At 38.7% G+C, this 23007-nt stretch overlaps 2 protein-coding genes and 1 pseudogene across 2 annotated transcripts; 2 read left to right on the top strand and 1 right to left on the bottom strand.

Annotated features, from left to right (window-relative positions):
• Positions 1-1641: 1641 nt before the first annotated feature.
• LOC147918949 (uncharacterized) lies at positions 1642-21722 on the bottom strand. Its single transcript, XM_087506644.1, has 3 exons — positions 21688-21722; positions 4899-6510; positions 1642-4342 (listed from the first exon to the last, which is right to left on the bottom strand). The coding sequence occupies exon 3, from the start codon at positions 3890-3892 to the stop codon at positions 2510-2512; it is 1383 nt and encodes a 460-aa protein (XP_087362770.1). The 5' UTR covers positions 3893-4342; positions 4899-6510; positions 21688-21722; the 3' UTR covers positions 1642-2509.
• LOC104771001 (uncharacterized) lies at positions 15632-16217 on the top strand. The gene has a single exon (XM_010495470.2). It carries the CDS (start codon positions 15706-15708, stop codon positions 16138-16140), a length of 435 nt encoding a protein of 144 aa, XP_010493772.1. The 5' UTR covers positions 15632-15705; the 3' UTR covers positions 16141-16217.
• On the top strand, positions 19280-19388 carry LOC109131288 (uncharacterized; annotated as a pseudogene).
• Positions 21723-23007: the final 1285 nt, after the last annotated feature.

Here is a 23007-nt window from a genome sequence, read left to right as displayed (position 1 = left end):
ACCAAAGAGGTTTTGGGGAGACGCGGTCATGACAGCCTCCTACCTTATCAATAGATCGCCAACAAAAATCCTAAGCGACTTAACTCCATTTGAAGTTCTTACTAAGACTAAACCTTCATTAGACCATTTACGAGTATTTGGCTGTGTGTGTTTTGTCTTAATTCCAGGAGAACAGAGGAGCAAACTCGATGCAAAGAGTACCAAGAGTGTGTTTATTGGCTATTCCACTACACAAAAGGGCTACAAGTGCTATGATCTAGTCAACAGCCGCATGTATGTGTCTCGAGACGTCAAGTTCATGGAGGATCAAGGTTACTATGAGACGAAGGACTGGAATAGTCTCAAAGACCTCTCACATTCAACTACTGATCGCGCAACAAACCTTCGGTTCCTCCTCGATCATTTTGGTGTCACCAAACCACCATACCCAAGGAATCTCTACCAAAACCACCATCCGATGGGCCTACAATATTATCGAAACCTCAGGGAACTCATGATGCTTCTCCTCCCCGTTCTGAGGAAACTATTCAAGAGCCAAGAGAGACAAAATCCGAAGGAGCCTTGACTACACCTCCTGATCTACCACCTGACGATAGTACAGCTGAGACAAGCCAGCCCACACCATCAACATCTCCACCACCACTTCGGCGCAGTGAACGTTTAAAACAACCGTGGCGTAGTGAAAGGTTAAAGAATCAATGAGTCTACTACAACAATCAGGATGTCGCCCACCCTATTCAGGCAGTGTGTTTGCTTGACCTTATTTCCTCGGATCACGCTGTCCCTCAAACCTACGAGGAAGCTAAGAAATATAAGGAGTGGCTTGATGCGGTGGACGATGAAATGGCGGCTATGATCCGGAATCGAACTTGGGACGAGGCCGATCTCCCTAAAGGTAAAAAGGCTGTCAGCTCCAAGTGGATGTTCACTATTAAATACCTTAGCACTGGAGAAGTAGAGCGCTACAAAGCCCGCTTGGTGGCACGCGGCTTCACTCAAACCTATGGGCTTGACTATACGGATACCTTTGCTCCGGTTGCCAAACTCCACACAGTCTGTGATGTGACCGCCGGACGCGGTCGTCTACCGAGTCGCACGGACAGACGGTCGCTGCGGACGGACGGAACGAAACTCTCTCGAGCCGAGGAATTTAGATGAGGCTTTCCTCGGACAAAGCTCGGAGATTTGAATCCAGTAAGGAAACAAACGGTGGATGCGAGAGATGAGCTGAAACGAACGAACGGATCGAGAGATCCGGCCTTTGGTCTCGGCTTCGGTCGAGCAGTCTCGGTCGCGGTATGGACGATGCGGAAATCGATTCCCGGAGTTTGAAGGTAAACTGCGGGAACGGCTCTCGGCAACGCGGCGGTAAGAGTCCTTGGTGATGCGGTAAGGATTCTCGGTGATGCGATAAGGGAGGTGGAGTCGAAGCGAAAGTACAACGAGCGGTAGGAACCGGACGTGATACGGTAGAGATGGACGCGAAGGTGGTTTGATGCGACGACACACGGGAGATGGCTCGGCCCGTGATACGGTCAACTAGTCGATGTCGAACCCGGTTCGAGATCGGCTAGGGTTTCTCGGTAGTCAAGTCCCGGACTTGGACTAAGGAGAGAGGTGAGACAAGAACAAGATTCTCTCTTGTGAAATTTAATTCCTTTCAAGTCTGATTTTTTTACAATGAGGGTTGATGCCTTTATATAGTGAGGCTTACATAAGGAGACTCTAAAAACCCTAGGGACGTGGCCATGATCTAAACCATACACATGGCCAAAAAGCAAAAGCAAAGATAAAGCAAAGCAAAGACCAATCTAACGGTCATAGAGGGATCTAGAAGAAATTCAAAAGAAAAGAAGGGAAGGGGATAGGGTGGCCACGTCATTGGCTGAACGTGGATAGGATCTTCACTTCCTTGGCTCCTAAGCATGTCAATAAGTGTTTCCAAGTCATGAGCCAAGTGGGATCAAAGTGGAGATGCACTAGAGTTTGCTGCCTCGTTAAAACCTCTTTGGTAAACCCATTGGGACAAACCCAAAGTAGGAAAAAGAGTACAGCTCCTTCTAATGGCTTAGGGATGTCTTCACACTGGCGTGATGGTGAAGACACTCAATTCAAGCTTCCCAAAGCTGGTCGCGGCTCAATGTGCCTAAGTGGTGATGCTAACCTCGGGTCCTTTGTCCGTAGGTTGAAGCTTGGCCTTGAAGTACTCAAGAGGTGAAATGTTTTGCTCCTCCAAGTTGATTCTTCGTTTGGTCGCCTTGCTGGAGCTCCCTTGGTTGCGTTGAGGCTCCTGGGAGGGTCGCCGGTGCCTTGGCCGCGTTCGAGATAGGCGTTCTGTCCGTGTCCGATGCTTCTCGGTCATGCGTCTCGGAGCCGTCCGGGACGTCTCGGGCGTCTTGGTCAAGGGGTCGAACCCGTGATCACATTATTCCCTCCCTCTTCTAGAAGTTTTGACCTCAAAACTTTGCTTTTCACCTGATCCAACATAAGTAGGCCCAAATCAGTAGCATCACAAGTTCATTCGCGGCTTAATACCGGGATCAAAGAAAAATAGTAGAGCCTTAAGGGTAAAGGATAGGACTCCCCTGATAAGGCTAGCGGTGAACGGTGTTTTGATCCCTTCGTAGGCCGCGGTAGGTTGTAGACGCTCTCCAGGATGCCACACATAGTTTTGGTCCGCACCAAAGTTGATCAAATGCATCGCCATATGACCTTGTGCGGTAAAGGTCTTGGCGCTAAAAGTGGAGAGAGATGGCTCGGTCTTGGCGACTCCCAGCTGGAGCGTACTACTTGTAGTAGTCAATAATATCACTGGATGGACAGACCTTTCAGTGGCCATCTTCGGTGGCTCAGCTTGCTTGAAACTCTGCATTATCAAGCACTCGTCGGTTATGGCGTTGAACACACGTCCTGACTCTTCTTTGGCCTCGCCCAGCGAGTTATCACGCTTCCCGAAAGAGGACTCTTGCTCCACGTCTTTCCCCGAAGGTGGTGACTGAGCGTCAAGTTGGTCTTGGTCTGCGTGATGTTCGATACTCGTTCTTGGCGCTATCAAATTTGGCTTGTCCTCTGCTCGAACTCCTCCTTTGGCCGGTTCCTTGCACAGTGTGGGCAGTTCACGGTGCTGAACTGGCGGCACATGACTCCTTGATATGGTTGCAGCGCTGCCTTCTTCTTGGAACGGTTCCTTGTACCGTGCTGGCGGCTCGCAGAACTGCACTAGAGGCGCATAAGTCCTTGACCTCTCGACAGGGGTCGAGTTATGACTTGTTCGCGGGGCCGGCATAGGAACTGGTGCACGGTATTGAGATGAGCGCGCATACGTCCTGCTCGGCTGCTCCACATAGGCCGATTGACGCCTTGATCGCGAGGCCGGTGTAGGCAATGGTTCATAGTATTCGTGCCGTGGAGTCTGTCTTCGCGTGGGAGCACTTGGAGACCAGGTAGGGATGCCTCGGTTACGACCTCGGTGATCACTCGAGCTTCTCTCGACCCGTTGACCAATTGTCGTTGATTCAATCCGGTCGAGTCTATCGTTGAGATCTCGAAGCGTGTGTTGGAGCGAGATCAGCGCGTCTGTTGTGCTGGGTGGCTTGGGAATAGGCTCATTTCTTCTTATGGATCGGTGCCTCGGCTTCTTGGTGTACGCGACCCAGTCATCACTATCGGAGTCTTCATATAGGCTCGCCCTTGGTTCTTCAACGCGGGTAGCTCGTGATAAGGACGGCCAATAACAGGCTGGCGATCCACGTTCGAGCTCTCCGTGATCTAACTCCTCGCCATAGTCCTCTTCGGACCTATATTCGTCGCCGGTGGCCTCTTGATCCGGTTCCAGGCCAAGTTCTTCATCACACCACGATTCCGCTCCGGATTCGCTTTCAACAAACTCCATGCTAGATTAGTGTAGGATCAAGCATTGCAAGTTGTTCGCGATCTTGGTGACGGCTTTGGAGCGAGGTGCGGTCGATGGTACGGACGGCTGTCGGAAGTCGGTTGACGGTGGCAAGGCAGAACGGCCAGCGATGGTCGGAGGCTGTTCGTTGATGCAACTACAAGACCCAATCGATTCTCGGCTGTTGACGCGGCTTGGTCCGTACGTGGTGACGTGTACCTCCTCTACGCGGTTTTGAAGTTATCCTCGCAAGACAAATCAAATTTCGAGTGTGTGAGTGTCAAACGCTCAAAAGGACCACAAAGATATTTGTGTTGTCACCAATGATTGATGCCAGCACAACAAATTTAAATCCTAAGACCAAAACAAAAGCAAAGAGGAAAGCAAAAAGCAAAAGAAAAAGCACAAAAAGACAAGAAATGCTTTATGACTAAAGGAAAAACACAAATCCTAAACAAAACTCTAGCAAAAATTCGATCTAGATGCAAACAAGGATGAACAATGATGCAAATACAAGCTATCAACCTAGATAATTGAAGAACAATGCCACAAATGCAACAAATTAAACCAAATGACGAAATGGAACAAACTAACAAGATGATGCAAACGAAAGGAATATTATGCAAGACAAACAAAGTTATCTACTAAAGCCAAAAGCAAAAGTAAAAGCAAGTTACTAAAAGCCAAGGTGACAACTCACCCATGGACCACAAGGTGCATAGGGAGCTATCCACGTCCACATTTTTGTGGTCTTGACCAAAAGCACTTTAGAGGTGGCTAAGCTCTCACCATACAAAAAGAAACTAATCCTAAACCACACAAGAAATTCAACACGGTTTTGACCAGTTTGAATTTCAAGAGGCTTGGCCAAAAATTAAAGAGGAAAGAGCAAGTGGTAGAAACCAAATGTCTTTCACCTTTATATTTACCAAGCGACAAGGTTAAAAACACCAAAACACAACTAAAGCAAAGCACAAACGAATCTAGCACCCTATAACAACAAAACAAAAGCAACTCTACCTTTAAAAGATCTAGCACAAACGACTCAAGAACACAAACAAGAACAGCAAGAACAAACTAGAAAGAACAACTAAGAACAAAGCTAGAAACGAGATGGAATCTAACAACCTAAAACATAAAACGAAACTAACAACCTAAAGATTCAAGCTTTATACAAAAGAGAAGAGTTTTAGATCGACACAACCTTGTAGGAGCTTTTGAAGCTCTGATACCAAGCTGATGTGACCGTCGGACGCGGTCGTCTACCGAGTCGCACGGACGGACGGTCGCTGCGGACGGACGGAACGAAACTCTCTCGAGCCGAGGAATTTAGATGAGGCTTTCCTCGGACAAAGCTCGGAGATTTGAATCCAGTAAGGAAACAAACGGTGGATGCGAGAGATGAGCTGAAACGAACGAGCGGATCGAGAGATCCGGCCTTTGGTCTCGGCTTCGGTCGAGCAGTCTCGGTCGCGGTACGGACGATGCGGAAATCGATTCCCGGAGTTTGAAGGTAAACTGCGGGAACGGCTCTCGGCAACGCGGCGGTAAGAATCCTTGGTGATGCGGTAAGGATTCTCGGTGATGCGATAAGGGAGGTGGAGTCGAAGCGAAAGTACAACGAGCGGTAGGAACCGGACGTGATACGGTAGAGATGGACACGAAGGTGGTTTGATGCGACGACACACGGGAGATGGCTCGGCCCGTGATACGGTCAACTAGTCGATGTCGAACCCGGTTCGAGATCGGCTAGGGTTTCTCGGTAGTCAAGTCCCGGACTTGGACTAAGGAGAGAGGTGAGACAAGAACAAGATTCTCTCTTGTGAAATTTAATTCCTTTCAAGTCTGATTTTTTTACAATGAGGGTTGATGCCTTTATATAGTGAGGCTTACATAAGGAGACTCTAAAAACCCTAGGGACGTGGCCATGATCTAAACCATACACATGGCCAAAAAGCAAAAGCAAAGATAAAGCAAAGCAAAGACCAATCTAACGGTCATAGAGGGATCTAGAAGAAATTCAAAAGAAAAGAAGGGAAGGGGATAGGGTGGCCACGTCATTGGCTGAACGTGGATAGGATCTTCACTTCCTTGGCTCCTAAGCATGTCAATAAGTGTTTCCAAGTCATGAGCCAAGTGGGATCAAAGTGGAGATGCACTAGAGTTTGCTGCCTCGTTAAAACCTCTTTGGTAAACCCATTGGGACAAACCCAAAGTAGGAAAAAGAGTACAGCTCCTTCTAATGGCTTAGGGATGTCTTCACACTGGCGTGATGGTGAAGACACTCAATTCAAGCTTCCCAAAGCTGGTCGCGGCTCAATGTGCCTAAGTGGTGATGCTAACCTCGGGTCCTTTGTCCGTAGGTTGAAGCTTGGCCTTGAAGTACTCAAGAGGTGAAATGTTTTGCTCCTCCAAGTTGATTCTTCGTTTGGTCGCCTTGCTGGAGCTCCCTTGGTCGCGTTGAGGCTCCTGGGAGGGTCGCCGGTGCCTTGGCCGCGTTCGAGATAGGCGTTCTGTCCGTGTCCGATGCTTCTCGGTCATGCGTCTCGGAGCCGTCCGGGACGTCTCGGGCGTCTTGGTCAAGGGGTCGAACCCGTGATCACATCAGTCTGGGTCGTCTTGTCCTTGGCCACTAACCTCTCTTGGGAGCTCTGTCAAATGGACGTCAAGAACGCCTTTTTCAGGGGGAGCTGACCGAGGAAGTCTACATGCATCCTCCACCGGGTTTAGAACACATTGTTGCTCCGGGTAAGGTTCTCCGGCTCCACAAGGCGATCTATGGTCTCAAGCAATCTCCAAGGGCGTGGTACCACAAGCTCAGCTCTACACTACGCACAAATGGTTTCAAGCGCTCTGAGGCTGATCATACGCTGTTTACTCTCCGCACCAACGGTGGCCGAGTCGTAGTTCTCGTCTATGTCAACAACATCACTATCACCGGTGATGATAAGGAGGGTATTTGTGCCACTAAGGCTCTTCTTAACTCTACCTTTGATATTAAGGATTTAGGTGCACTTAAATACTTCCTTGGGATAGAAATCTCTCGCTCTCTGGAGGGATTGTTTCTTTCTCAAAGGAAGTATACCCTTGACCTTTTACATGAGACAGGTAAGATGGGAGCCAAACCGGTGTCGACGCCACTTGAAGAAGGTTACCAGGTCAAGCGAAAGGGGGAGAAGCCAACACCCGGTGCTCCAGTTAACAAGTCGCACGAGCCATATGAAGATGTGGACGCTACCGTAGGCTGGTGGGCAAGCTTATCTATTTCACGATCACGAGACCAGACATATGCTATGCGGTGAACCAAGTCAGTCAACACATGAAGGCTCCAACGAACTTTGACTGGCAAACACTCGAGCGAATCCTATGTTATCTGAAGAGTAGTCCAGGGCGAGGCATTTGGATGGGAAAGAACAACAACACGGAACTTGTCGGCTACTGTGACGCGGACTACGCGGGTGATACAATCGATAGGAGATCCATGACAGGGTATTGTACGGTCATTGGAGGGAATCTAGTAACCTGGAAGTCGAAGAAACAGAAATTTGTATCTCAATCAAGTACCGAGTCGGAATATAGGGCTATGAAGAAGCTAACCAACGAGCTCACATGGCTCAAAGGCCTCCTCAAGGATCTTGGAGTGGAGTCTGATCAACCAATCACTATGCATTGTGACAATAAGGCGGCAATACACATAGCAACCAACTCGGTCTTCCATGAAAGAACTAAGCATATCGAGGTAGATTGTCATAAAGTGCGAGAAAAGATCGAGGAAGGTGTAGTCTTACCTTGTTACACGCCAAGCAAAGACCAATTGGCGGACATCTTCACAAAGGCTACTAGTCCTCAAATTTGCGAATACATCTCCAGCAAGCTTGGACTAATAGATCCCACACACCCATGAGAAACTCCTCTAATCCGTAGGGATCATACTCTTTTCCGTAACATGGTTTTTTCCCACGTGGTTTTCTATGTTGAGGTTTTTAATGAGGTGATCCTTTACGGGTTCCAAGCTTAGCCGTTTCACTTGGCTAAGCTTGAGGGGGAGTATTGAGCAAGATAACGTCGAGTGTAATCGGTCTTGTCCATACAATCGTCCGTACGGTTACGAGTTGGACCGTCCGTACAAGTCCATGAGCCCGATCACCAAGACATGAATAAGAGGCCGAGTTTCTCCTCTACAAAGGCCCAAGAGAAGAGAAGGATCGAGAAGGCATCTTGTAGCCATTGGAGTCACATGTTTCCTTAAGGGAAACCTCGAGATGTCACTATCACTATAGGGAATCGCCCTCTCTCTCTCTTTGTGTCGTTATCAAGCTTGTAAAGGGTGTAGCCCTATTCTTATTTTCTATGTAAGGCTTCTAGCCGACATTGTAATACTACTATTCTAATAGAATCTCTTTTCTTCATTATTCTCTTTTTTCAACCTTATCTCTTCCCTACTCTCTCAACAATTTACTCTTACCATACTAAACTCACAATTCTTCACTCTTGTTCCGCTTAAACTAACATCCTCTTCTTTTGTCAATTGAAAACGAAATGTGGAAGGCAAGGTTTGTGTGAGATTGACTTCCACAAATACCTTAGCCTCACCGAACTTACTACAGAGCTCATTGTCCGGGTGCAACCGTATAGGAGTACCTATTGGACTGGTAAAAAAACCAAGACCCTCCCAGGAAAAAAGTGAGTGAGGAACATTCTTCAGAGTAACCCATAAGGGCATCGAGGAAATCACTGGCTGCGCATCTTCTGGAAGGGAGGACCATTTGGCCAGCATCATAGGTACTCCCACAATATTCCACATTCCTCGTCGTAAAACTCTCCGCCTTGTAACCTCATTACGAATGCGAAACCAGACAGAGGTTGCAGAATTCTCATAAACATCAATACGGACAGAATTATCACCAAGAGGCCAGATCTTATTGACTATTACATGAATTTTAGCAACGTGTGGAGCCGCTGAAGGAAACCGACCCACCAGAAAGTCATCCCACAGGGGAACCGAACCCTGAAGCACCACATCAGGAACCACAATCGTTGGAACACCATCAACCAAACTAACTTCATAATCATGCTTCTTAAGCGATGGACGCTTATTCACTACCACTGCATAAGACTGTTGCTTGTTTTGCGAAGAAGACTCGTCCCCCTGAGGGGGATCCACCTCCGACATGAAGGCACACCGGCGGTGGCCGTCACACAAATCCTAGCGTGAGGGACACTTAGCAAACCCTAAAATCGCCTTTGGAGTCGCACTTTCCTTATTTAAAAATCGCCCTTTTTAACTTATCTTTTCTTTTAGTCTGCTCATATATCTTTACTCATTGCATAAACATTAAGTTGATCTTATTAAAGTCACTCTCTATAAATTTTTAACATTGCTTCTGATTGGTTACCACGTTTAAACGAGGCGGTTAGAAAATTATGAGTGGTTGTAGAGAAAACGGTTAAAAAGACAACAATTAAAGATAGCGGAGGGAAAAGATGGTGCGGTTAAAGAGAGCGGTTGAGTATTTAGTTTGATTGGTAACATTGTAGCGGTTGAATAGTATAAATTATAATTAGTAAAAAATTAAATTAGTTTAGTTGGAAAATAAAAAATTAGAGTAATAAAGTATTATTTAATTCATAATATGAAATATAAACATAGTTAGAAAAAAATGTTAAAATGCTAAATAATTAATTTTGTCATTATGATAATAGATTATAATACTAAAATATCATAAATTATTTTTAAAAATTGTAATAAATTATAAAAATGTAATTTATACTACAAATTCTAAAAACTATAAGAAAATGAAATCATTATCTAATTCATAATAAGAAATATTAATATAGTTGAATGAGAACTTTTATAATGAAAAAAACTACTTTTATCATTAGCGTTGTAACTTACATATTTATCTTCCATCAGCCTGTAACATATTAGCAGTTTGTAAGAAGCACACATATATAAGATAAATAGAGAAAATTTTCGGTGATATTTCTTCTTAATAATGTTTTTTTATTAAAAAAAAGGTTGAAAAAAATTTCTGAAAAGTATAAGTAAAATCAGATTATATTCACTATTTTTCTTTATTTTATCAGATAAAACTAAAAGAATCCAACGCCAAAAAAAAAAAATACCAAACGAAAAGCTTTGTAACTTTTAAACCTCACCAAATGTTAGTTTCACATAGTGAGTTGGTGTTTGCAACCAAGGGCGGATCTACCTTAAGAGGAGGTGGAGCACGTGCCCCATACTACCTTTTATATATTAGTTAGTAGTATTAAATCAATGGATCTTCTAGTTCAGTTGGCAATTGACTCCCTCATGTCTTATCCTTGGACAACAATTCGAGTCCTTAGTACAGTAAAACCTCAATAAATTAATAAACACTATAAATTAATAAATTTTGCTAGTCTCAAGTTGGGCCAATGTAAAAATAACAAAATTTGATAAGATAATAAGATAATATTTTTTTGAAATCCCTATGTAAAATATGGTCCCAATAATATCATAAATTAATAATAATGTAATATACTGATATAATAAAGTATGTTTCTCCTAAACCTCATATTTAAATTACAATTGTTATGTTGTATCTTCAAACTAAAATGATATAAAATATTTTGTAACATTTCATAAAATTAGCTAAAACGTTTTGATGTTTTCAATTTCTAAATATGCACCATTTACATTTTGATAGTTTGATAGGCTATTAAAATACGACATTTGATATTCTTATTCATAAATTTGAATATATATATATATATGTCATGTGTATAAGTAAATTTGTTTATAGTATTTGTAATTTATTTTTAATAATATTTTCTAAATATTTTAAATTCAATTCCAAAACCAAAAAAATACAATATCCCAAATTCTAATCTTATTTTGCTAAATTTTCTCAATTCATAATTTTAAAAAATTTAAACAATTAAAAATATATCTATAAGTTAATAATTATTAATTTACACTATAAAATAATTATTATTAATTTATAGATAAATTAATATCGCTATAAATTAATAAAATATCTTGGTCCTAACATTATTAATTTATAGAGGTTTTACTGTACTACTATTTTTTACTACCAGATTCTTTTCCCTTATTTCACTTTTAAAATTTTTCCCAAATTAAAACTATATGCTTTAGTTCTATTTTATTTTCTTTCTCCAGCTTGACTTCTAACAAATTTAATTCCTAATTATTCATTGCAATATCTTATTGAAAAAAATGTCAGTAAAATTAGTAACATTAAAAAATATATCTTTTTGTAGTTATTTTATTATTTTTAGATTTTCCATTTGTGTAATATGGTTAGATAGATAATTAAATTTAAATATATTATATTTTATAGTGAATTTTATAATTGCGGCTATATTTTTCATTTTAACAAATTGAAATATATATCTAACATATGTAAATAAATATTATTATAAACTAATATAAACAATACTTTCAAAAATTTTGGTTCATTTTTTTATTTCAAATCTTAAAATGTATTAAAGATTCAATATTATCTAAATTGTATATATTTATTCAATACTTTTATAATATAAAATTAATATTATTAGTTATATCAGATTTGTGCCCATACAAAATAACTTCCTACATCCGCCACTGTTTGCAACCACTAAAAATAAGATTTAACCATCTTTTCCAACCAAGATGTCCAACCATTATCTCTAAACGATCTGTTGATTGGTGATCATAGGGGCGGTTCGTATGCAAACAACCTTAATTAGTGATACTAATCAGAGCAACTATTTAAAAATCTGAAAGTTCATTATCATGTTGCGTTATGTCTCTTATAGTTGTTTCTGGAATTTTTAAGAGTAAAAATGATTTGATGGAGGATTCTGGCTTGAATATCCTATTTCTTTGGTAAATTAAAAAAGAGTATACATAACTATATACATATTTCTGGCCAGAATGAACATGTAAAATTTGTAACACACAGACAATGTTTGGTATATAAATATATATAAAGGCTCCATCTATAAGCTTAGTAATATTTCTGAACATTTGTTTGACTAAAACCTCTTAAGTTCTTTTCTCAGGACAGTTTAGTCAAGTTTTGTTTGAATCCATATCTAGTGCAGTAGTGCTACATGTGAGATAGGAAGATTTTTACGTACTACTCTAGATTGGATCGAGCTTATTTAAACAAAAACTTTCCATAATGCAATCTATGTTATGGTGATTAGGACAAAAACATATACAATGATTAGTGGGGTGATCACTGAGTCATCGTTATAATAATGAAATAAGTTTAGGCAACAACATGGACAGCCTTTTATTAATATTGTGAGGTGGTTTGGTGTGGTTTAGCAAATCTACACTTAACCCAACGGCTAATCATCATTTGCCAGCCTGCCAACGGCCTCTAATGTTTTTTTTGTCTTACATAAACACTTTTACTTATCTTACTTTATTATCACTGTTATTAGCTATTGGAATATTGAATTTACTATTGCTTTCGTTGTTTACTTTCCTAGTTATATAATTTTCAGGAAAAGACAAAATTTATAAACCAGTATAAGACCATCTCCAATAGTTTTCCCTATTTTTACCTCTAAAATAGAGGAACTCTATAATAGAGGTAACTTTTGCTCCAATGGATACCTCTATTTTTTCCTCTAAAAAAGAATATTCTGTAGAGATTCCTTTTTTATTTTACTATTAATACCTTTTACTAATAAAAGTTACAAACTGACCCATTTATTTTAGTATTTGTAAAACTTTCATAAAATTATGATATTATTTAAAATTTTAACATTCATAAATATTATTTAAATATCACATTTATTAAAAGAAATACATTGCATCATATAAAAATAATGTTATTGGTGGATCCGGAAGTAATTTACCAGAATATTAAATAATTAGTTTTTGTTGTATTAAAAATAATGTTATGGCATGAATAAAAGCTAATATATTTAAGTTATTTATATTTAATAAGATTTTATATAAATTTTCTTTTAATTTTATAATCAATTATCCTATTAATATACTTCATTAAATTATTATTAAACTATTTAAATATATATTTTATTTATTTTGATCATAAATATAAAAATGTTAAAAGTTCAAGAACCATTTTATAAATAAAAAAGTTCAACTCTATTATAGAGGAAAAAATAGAGTTCCTCTATATATAGAGGAAAAACTAGAAATCTCTATTATAGAGGTAGAAATAGAGATGGGTTGGAGTAGATTTTACTCTAAAATAAAGTTAAAAAGCAAATATAGAGGTGGATTGGAGGCTTTTGCACAAGCTGAGTCTTTGTGAGTTCGCCCTAGCCCCTTTTTCTCTCTGGCACAACCACCGAGATCCGCTCTCTCGGCGGCGCCGAACCTGATCGGCGTCGCTGGGACTTGGTTTCTTCACCTCATGTGCTTCCTCGTCCTTTGTAGTTCACTTGTTTTCCGTTTCAGTCCTCCCGGAGATATGCTGAGAGTTCAGATCTCATCTCCGCCGCTGCTTCAGCTTCAACCATCCCCTCCACCTCCGCATCTGGCTACTCCCCTCAGTGAATCCTTTACATCGAGCCCTCACCGCTTTGGTATTGATCGAGAGATCCTCCAGGGTCCCCCTAGGCTCGGTCTCCGTCTATCTCACCATCCCTTTAAGCCGTCAAATTCCACATCTTACCGCTCCTTGGATCCAAATCCTCTCACCAAGTACTTTGCTTGGCTGCAGTGGGACGGAAGCTCTGTATTGACGCCGGCACCGGTGAACCTTTTGACGAAGAAATCCCCTTCCTTGGTGGCCTCTGCTTCTCTCTCGGTAATCCTCTTTCCCAGGTTTATTCCCCATTCTTATACTCAAACCCTGGAAGATAGTTTACTTAGGTTAAACTATGGTACATCCCTGAACTGGTACCAATTCCGACCCCATTTCGTGAAAGACATAGTCCGTTCAATCCTGTTAGTTCTGATGGTGTATGTTGGATCAAGTCGAGTCCATCTCGGTAACAGAACATCTGAACTCTCTAGGTTGATGGAAACCCATTTGTGTCGAGACCAGTGTGTACCCGGGTTTGGTCGAAACTCTACTCTGTCCCACCCTAAGCAAACCTTGGTTAGTTTAGTTGTTTCATTAGTCCGAAGACAGCTTCTGAACATTAAACCACCACTGTTACTAGTTTGGCTCAAGAGTCTTTTGAAAACCTCTTTAATCGCGTACACTAGGGATGATCCCGCTATTGGAGTTTGTTTGGTGCAGCTTGGCATTATGATCCCAACTCTATGGAGTGGGGGTTACCGATGCTTCACCGACTCTCTACCTATACCTCACCATATTCCAAAGATCTTTAAACCGCAACTCAACTACTTTATGAAGTCCTTGCATAATTCCTTGAAGACTAGTGGCATTATGACCCTCTCTCCAAGGAGGAGTTACCACAACCTCTCCAAGTTCCCCCTATCAACCTTGGACCATCAACTACACCTGTAGTAACCGGTTATCAGAGTATCAGCTCCCATGCTCGACCCTTTGGCAACACAGCTTTGCCATCCTCTTTTCCGTCAAGTCTTCAAATCTGCAAGACAGTGGCTCCCTACTCCTTTGACTTGTTCAAGGAGTCTGCATCGGTTGGTCTTGATCTCACAGGTTCCATGCTGCTTTCTAGCATATGGCTCATAGCTCTCAAGCTCTTATCCTCCAATGCTCCTATATATCCTTGTACTTGTATTGCTTTATGTTTTGTTTTAGCTTATCCTCTGTTGTACCCCAAACAATCCTGGCCTTGTATGTTATTTTCTATCTAATGGAATGATAACACTTCTTTGATCAAAAAAAAAAAAAAAAAAAAAAAAGAGGTGGGTTGGAGATGCCCTAATAGACTACGATGTAATATTATTAGATGATTAATCAAGTTTACTAGAATTAAATCAAGTCATAACCTAAAATTAATCAATATATTATTGTAAATGCAGGGTGTTTATTGGATCTAACATATGTATAGTTTACTGAATTATTAATTTCATAATATAAACAACAGGTGTTTTTTTTTGTCAAGTAAAAAAAGTGTTTTTTTAAATGGTTAATACGGGTGAAAATCTGCAAAAAATATTATTACCTTACGTGATTTAAATATGTTGAATGGAATTCCAGAAGTCTATTCCAAAATTACTCTACAACTATTTTAGTAATTAATCGTTTTTAGATTTATTTCTGGTCAATATTTTGTTCTTTCTATATATTAAAATGATAGTCGCACCGAAATTTTCATAATTCAATGAATCATATAAAATATAGAAAAAAACTAAAAAAAAATAAAAGAATTATTTCAAAAAGTTAAAAGAAAATTAACATAACTTATAATACAAAATATCTAAGTTTACACAGTTTTGAAAAAAATATCGCATTCACTTATCTTCTTCATAAAATAATAATTGTATACAACTTTCACTTTTTCTGATAACGCAATCTTTTTTTTTTTCTTTTGAGTATTTTACTCAATAGTATTTAATATTTATCAACAAAAAAAAAAAATATTATCCTTAAAGACAAAAAAATAAAATAAACAAAAAAAAAAAGGAAAGCAACCGTTTCGCCCCCGCCTTCACAGCTGTCTTTCACAATTAGCCAGCGAATAAAATAAAATAAAATCCTCGCTCCTCTCACATCACCGTCACACCATTCTCATCACAGTCCAATTACATACTCCATCACTACAATCACCCAACGGTCATTACGCCACGTGTCATAATTATCACCATCTATATATATAATAACAACAACTCTATCTCTCTGATATTTTCTTCTTTTTTTTTACAGAACACAACACACTCTCTGTTTTGTTTTGTTGTAATCATCACCATGGCCACTGATAGAGAGAATCTACTCTCAGATGATTACGATGAACCGGCGGCTTTTTGCGGATGTGGGTATTTTCGTAAACTCTGTGTAGTCCGGTGGCGGCGGCGAAGAGGAGGAGACGACGAGGAGGCGCGTCTCGAGCATCGCAGTCGGAGCAGTGGATGGAGCGGTGGTGGCTCTTTGCAAGAAGAAAGAGGGGGGAGGTGGGGGAGTGGGAAACTTAAGGGGCTAAAAGAGATTTCTGAGAAAATCGCGGGGCCGAAGTGGAAAAACTTTATAAGAAGTTTCAGTAACAGCAGGAAGAAGATGAGGAGAGATGTTGATTTCACTTATGATCTTAAAAACTATAGTCTTAATTTTGATGACGGCGGTTGTAGTAGTAGTGAAGATCCTTCACCGGAGAGGTTTGTAGCTCCGGTTGTTACTAAAGTTTGATTTTTTTTTTTTGTAATGTTTTTTTTTTTTTTTGATATTTATGTTAATATGAAGATACCTATGGGGTTATAATTAAATTCGTATTGAATTAGGTTCTAACTTGGTGTTCGATCGCCACTAATTAGATTCGTGATTGGCCATTTGGGTAAAATTGGAATGCTATAGAGTAAATAGTTTGTGAACAATAACTTGTTCTTTTTTACTGATTCACATGTTTGTTCCTACCAAATAGACATACATGTTTATCCCGAGAATATATTTGTACTTATCACAAATATATGTATATCTAAAACTAAGATATATATACAAAACTAATAATACTTTCACTTAAATTGGTGCCTGTAAATTGCGACTGTATATAGAATGTGATAACTGATGATGATTATTGAACATAGAGATCACATGTTTATACAACAGATTGTTAGGATTGCTAAGCTAAGATCATAACCCACAGATATTTGAATTTATCTTTACATGATAAATACAAAATATAGATAAACACTATCTATACTAATATGCCCCCTCAAGATGGACGTCGGCGACAGAGTCCAATCTTGTCTGAAAGCTCCAAGAATCTAGTACGAGGTCGAGGCTTTGTGAGAGCATCGGCGAGCTGATCAGCGGAGCAGATGTGAGCAACACGAAGATGCTTGCCTTGAACTTGTTCCCGAACGAAGTGATAGTCCAATGCGAGATGCTTCATGCAAGAATGAAATACCGGATTCGCCGAGAGATAGATAGCCCCAATGTTATCACAGTAGATAATAGGAACATCAGTAGACTGAAGACCAAGCTCTTTCATGAGGGATGTAAGCCATTTAACCTCAGAAGCAGCGGCGGTAAGAGCACGATACTCTGCTTCTGTCGAGGAGCGAGCAACGCCGGTCTGCTTCTTTGAGGACCAGGAAATGGGCTGTCGTCCTAAGTAAGTAATGTAAGCACCCGTAGAAGTGTAGTCATCACGATTCCCGGCCCAGTCAGCATCAGAGAACGCATGAAGATTGCGAGGAGACTTAGCGGAGAAGAAGAGACCCATGTTCGCTGTGCCTGCAAGATATCGCAAAACACGTTTGACTGCCTCCCAGTGAAGAGTGCGTGGCTGATGCATATACTGAGACAAACGGTTGACAGCAAAGGCAATGTCAGGCCGAGTCAGACCAAAGTATTGAAGACTACCAACCATGGCGCGATACATGGAGGGGTCAGGAAGAATGTCACCAGAAGAGAGAGTAAGAACCTTACCAGACGACATTGGAGTAGCAACATGCTTTGCATCAGCCATTTTAGTTTTGCGAAGAAGATCCGTAATATACTTGGTCTGCGTAAGATGAAGACCCTCACTTGTGCGATACACTTCCATGCCAAGGAAGTAAGAGAGCTCACCCAAATCTTTGAGGGAGAACTTGTCAGCGAGAAGATCAATCACTCGTGTGATAGCAGAGAGAGTTGTATCCGTGATAAGAATATCATCGACATATATAAGCATGTAGACGAAGGAGTTGCCGGAGTGAAGAACGAAGAGAGATTCATCAGCAAGAGACTTGACGAAGCCAAGACTCACCAGAAAATCTTTGAGGGCAGTGTACCACGCACGAGGCGCCTGCTTTAGGCAATACACCGCTTTGTTGAGTCGACAGACATGATTGGGATGATCTTTATCAACGAACCCAGGAGGTTGGAGCATGTAGACTTCTTCTTCAAGTGGGCCTTGCAGGAAGGCGTTGTTAACATCAAGTTGTTGAAGAGGCCAGTTAGAAGCAACAACAGTACCAAGAACAAGTCGTATAGTGGCATGTTTAATAACCGGACTGAATGTTTCCTGAAAGTCGAGACCCAGACGTTGATGAAAGCCTTTTGCCACGAGACAAGATTTGTAATTTTCCACCAAACCATCAGGCTTGCGTTTGATCCTATACACCTATTTATTTCCAACAATGTTAGTAGCAAGAGATCGATCAACTAAATCAAAGGTATTATTGCGGATAAAAGCATCATATTCCTTGCTCATAGACCCCCGCCATTTCTTGTCTTGCAAGGCTTGTGTGAGATTTGCAGGCTCCAGTTCTTGAAGAACCGTGTGTAGACCGTACTTAGTACTTGGTTTCGTGATGTTGTTCTTAGCTCGGGTGACCATGGGGTGAGTGTTAGTCACTGGCACTGATGGTGAAACAGAATCAGCTGGAACAGTCACTTCCTCTGTTTCAGTAATAACATTAGAGTCAGACTCTTGTACCGTAGAAGCCTCAGGCGAAGAAGCAGAACACGGGAGAGTGGCCAGGATGGGTGTTTGAGGAAATATTGGAACAAGAGAAGCAGTGACGGAATCAGAGGAAGTAGTGTTTGGGGAAGAAGATTGTGTTTGAGCTAAGAGACGAGAGAAGGGAAATACCGATTCAACAAAATGGACATGACGAGATATGTAGACATGAGAGTTATCAACATCAAGACATAGATATGCACTCTGTGTAGGGGAGTAGCCCAAAAAGACACACGGTTTCGACTTGGGATCGAACTTGTTGTGACCGTATGGCTTGATCCAAGGGTAGCAGAGACATCCGAAGGTTCGCAGCTTGGAGTAGTTCGGTGTATGACGAAACAGGAGTTGATAAGGGGTGTTGTCAGCAAGATTCGGGGTAGTGAGACGGTTTATGAGATATACTGCTGCCGCAAAAGAGTAAGTCCAGTAGGAATGTGGTAGTTGAGCGTGAGTGAGCAGAGAGAGCCCTGTTTCGACAATATGACGATGCTTTCGTTCTGCTATTCCATTGTGTTCCGGAGTGTGTGGTGGACTAGTTAGATGAGAGATCCCATGACTGGCAAGAAATTGTCGCATAGCAATGTACTCACCTCCATTATCAGAGAAGAGAGTAACAATCTTGGTGTTGAATCGGTTTTCCACAAGGGACTTGAAAACGAGGAAGATATGAGCAACTTGAGACTTGGTTTTGAGAGGATATAGCCATGTATACCTTGTATAATGGTCTACAAAAAACCAATTAGATACCATATTAGATAGTGGGCTTCGAACTCAAAACTAATTGGCAATGAGTGGAGAGGCCCATATCTTATATATACTACTTAAGATCCTATTCAACTTCCAATGTGAGATATTGTATCCCTAATCCGCCTCCTCGAAATGATGGCTTCTTTAAGCATCAATCTCGGTATGTTTGGGCATGAATCGGCAGGCCAACTATTGGGCCGGACCAATTGTGGATTTTGTTGAGTATGTGCGGACCGGGCTCTGATACCATATAGAATGTGATAACTGATGATGATTATTGAACATAGAGATCACATATTTATACAACAGATTGTTAGGATTGCTAAGCTAAGATCCTAACCCACAGATATTTGAAGTTATCTTTACATGATAAATACAAAATATAGATAAACACTATCTATACTAATACTGTACACATTAGGCATTAGATACTCACAACTCGAACATGCTAGAGTTGTAGGCCAAATGATTTGTAGCATGAACATATGTGTTGTTGAGATGAGTTGATATTTAATGATATTATGAAATACATGGCAATCGATGTCAATTTGTTTAGTTCGCTTAGGAAATTTGAACTAGTATAGTATCAACTTTAATTATTAAAAAAATAAATAAATAAATAACAATGTCTTACTATATGGTGGAGCTTCAAATTCTGCGAGAAACACTTCTATAGGTTGTGAAAAGACATTGTCAATATAGTTAATAGTTAGTGATATCAACTTATACCCCTAATGTATCACGCACGCATATGTCTATTGCATCTTCTTACAAAAATGAGCTTATGTTTTTGTACAAACTTGATAAACCCAAAATCTTGTGGTGCTTTTGGTAGCTTTTTGAGAACCAACATAAACACGTTTGTGATAAGTCCTTCTTACGAAAGAGTATAGTTTTTTGAGAAATACTCTAAAATAGCACCAAACCAAGTTTTATGGACAACTATAGCACACATCCCATAAATTTCCAAAAATAGCACTAATTAACACATTAAATTATTTAAAATTAATTTTTAGAATTTATTTTTTTTATGTTTGGGTTCTCAATTTCATATTTAGGTTATAGTTTTGAGGGATACGATTTAGTATTTTGAATTTAGGATTTTATTTTAGAAAATTAATTAGTGCTATTTTTGGAATTTTAGAAATATTATGCTCAGTTTGAAACAAAAACTTAATTTGGTGCTATTTTTGAGAATCTCCCTTGTTTTTTTTATATTAATTGTATGTTTTCTCCACGTATTGGTATTTTTAATTAGTTTTTGTGAATATATATATATATAATAAATACATATACAAACCTGGTACACAATTTCAAATAAGTATACATACTAATTTCAATTTTAATGGGAAGATATATATAGCAAACGTGTTTATGTTGTCCAGAAGACACCGGAACAAGCTGGACATGTTATTTCATAGATGTTATACGAATTGTCCTCAAAGCTTTCGAGGCAATCTAATGACTAAAGTATCAGACTGAGGGCAAGAGAAGAGTCTTGGAGGAAAATTATCGATAGAGAATCCTCTAATTTCCAAACTCTCAATAGAGTCGAGACTGAAAAGCTGAACCGGTAATGATGGGCGATACTCATCATTCGTATTTATAAGCTCCAAATCAATAACCCCTCTTGTTAGCATATCACACATAGACTGGTTAACAAATATAGGAGTTGTCTTTTACCTACTAATGTGCAAGCTTTGATATGTGCAAGGAATTGGGTTCAGGGTTTTCAAGAAATTGGTAAGAATTCTACATTTTATTTGCATATTGTATATGTAGGTGATGAATCTAACAAATACTCTTTTGAATATTGTAGATGATGAGTTCGAGTTTGTTGAGAAAGGGATTATTGTTGTAGTGTAATGCTTAAGTTAATGTGTTCTTTTCTTAAATTTTTGTAACGTATTGTATTTGAATCTTGTTATGCTTATGTTATTGTGTTCTTTTATTGGAGTTTTTCTTGTTAATGTAAGGTTTTAACCTTAAAATCCTTAATTTTCAGATATTAATTTGTAATATTTTATAAGAGAAAACCTTAAAAATAAAATATCTTATTATATAAATTTGGGTTTTGAAAGTTAGTCATTAACAGGATTTTGACATGTATCAAGTTATCAATCTCAGATTTTGATATGTGTAAAAGTTAATATTTAATAAAGAGAATTTGTTAAAAATACCTTTTTTGGTATTATCCTTTTCAAAAATACCCCCTTTTTTGGCCAATTTTATTTTTGCCCTCTTTTAATTTTAATGACCATTTTACCCTTAGATGAAAAATATTTTAATCAATAAAAATAAAAACAAAATTTTTCCGCCAAAAAAATTTCCGACATATTTTCCCGCCAAAATTTTTTCGAAAAAAAATTTCCCGCCAAACAAATTTTTGTCAAAAAAAATTTCGAAAAAAAAATTTCCCGCCAAAATAAATTTACAAGGTTTTTAAAAGGTTTTAAAGGTTTCTACCTTATAAAAATCTTATAAACACCTTGTAAAGGCTTTTACAAGATTTTTTAAAAAGATTTAAAAGGTTTTTTAAACACAGGTTTTTAAAAGGTTTTTAAAAGATTTTTAAAAAGTTTTTAAAAAAAATTTCAAATGGTTTTTAAAAACATTGTAAAAGCAGTTACAAGATTTTTAAAAACCTTATAAGGTTTTTAAAAGAGTTTTAAAAGGTTTTTAAATACCTTGTAAACGCTTTTAAAAGCTTTTTTAAAGCATTTACAAGGTTTTTAAAAGCGTTTACAAAGGTTTTTAAAAGTGTTTACAATGTTTTTATGAGGTATAAATTTCAATATTTTTGGCGGGAAAATTTTTCGATTTTGGCAGGAAAATTTTTTTTTGACGGAAAAAATTTTTGATTTTGGCGGGAAAAGTTTTTAGCGGGAAAATATTTTTATTTTTGGCGGGAAAATATTTTTGATTTTGATGACTGTACATTCTTGCTGTCACTCAAAAATGGTAATTTGGTCATTTTGTATATAAAGAGGGGTATTTTTAAAAATGGTCAACATGAAGGGGTATTTTTAAAAAGGGATATGGAAAAAGGGGCATTTTTGAGAATGCCCCTTTAATAAAAAGAATTTGATTACAACAAAAATAAAATATTTTGTTTAAAAAATATTAATAATATAAAAAGATAATTATCAAAGATTACAAAATTTATAAAAATACAAAGTTTTATCAAATAATTATAAGAAGATTATTTTATGTATATCTCATAAAATTTTAAATTAAAATATTATTTAATTATTTTTAGTTTTAAGTTATTCAAAAACACTACTTTCAACTTTTTTTAATTGAGATTTTTTTTTTAATGGGAAGGTAAATTTTTTTTTTTTAAACCAAAATTTTCTCCTACTTTCTCCTTTTTCAGTTGGGAATAAGTAAGATTAATATGTTGACCAAAAAAAAATTAATATATGTGTCTACTTTTCTTAATATTGTATTTTAAAGTTTATTGTAGTACTTTTAGATTATTTTTTTTAATTTATATTTTCATCATTGAATTATTTGGAATTCATATATTACCGTGATTATAATTTTCTATTGTTTCTTTAATTATATCAAATTAATTTTCTTCTAATTTCTTAACCTTGATTGGTTGGTTATAAACTCTTCCTTATTTTGCAAACATAATTGTTACCATTATTCATTCAATCCCAAAGAGAGATAATGAGTAAAAGTTCATTAACCTTCCTTATTTTGCAAACATAATTGTTACCATTACAACAAATAGATAGATAGATTGGAAAAACATAAATCGTTGTTGATAGATCCATAGGAGCTCAAAGACTGTGACACCCTGGTTTGCGGAAATGTTTAAAAGAGTTGATTTTGGCTACATATGTCACCAAAATGCA

The sequence above is a fragment of the Camelina sativa genome, chromosome 20, assembly GCF_030686135.1.
Source record: "Camelina sativa cultivar CO46 ecotype springtype chromosome 20, ASM3068613v1".
Classification (NCBI taxonomy): Eukaryota; Viridiplantae; Streptophyta; class Magnoliopsida; order Brassicales; family Brassicaceae; genus Camelina; species Camelina sativa.
This window is presented reverse-complemented; position numbering and strand designations above follow the sequence as displayed.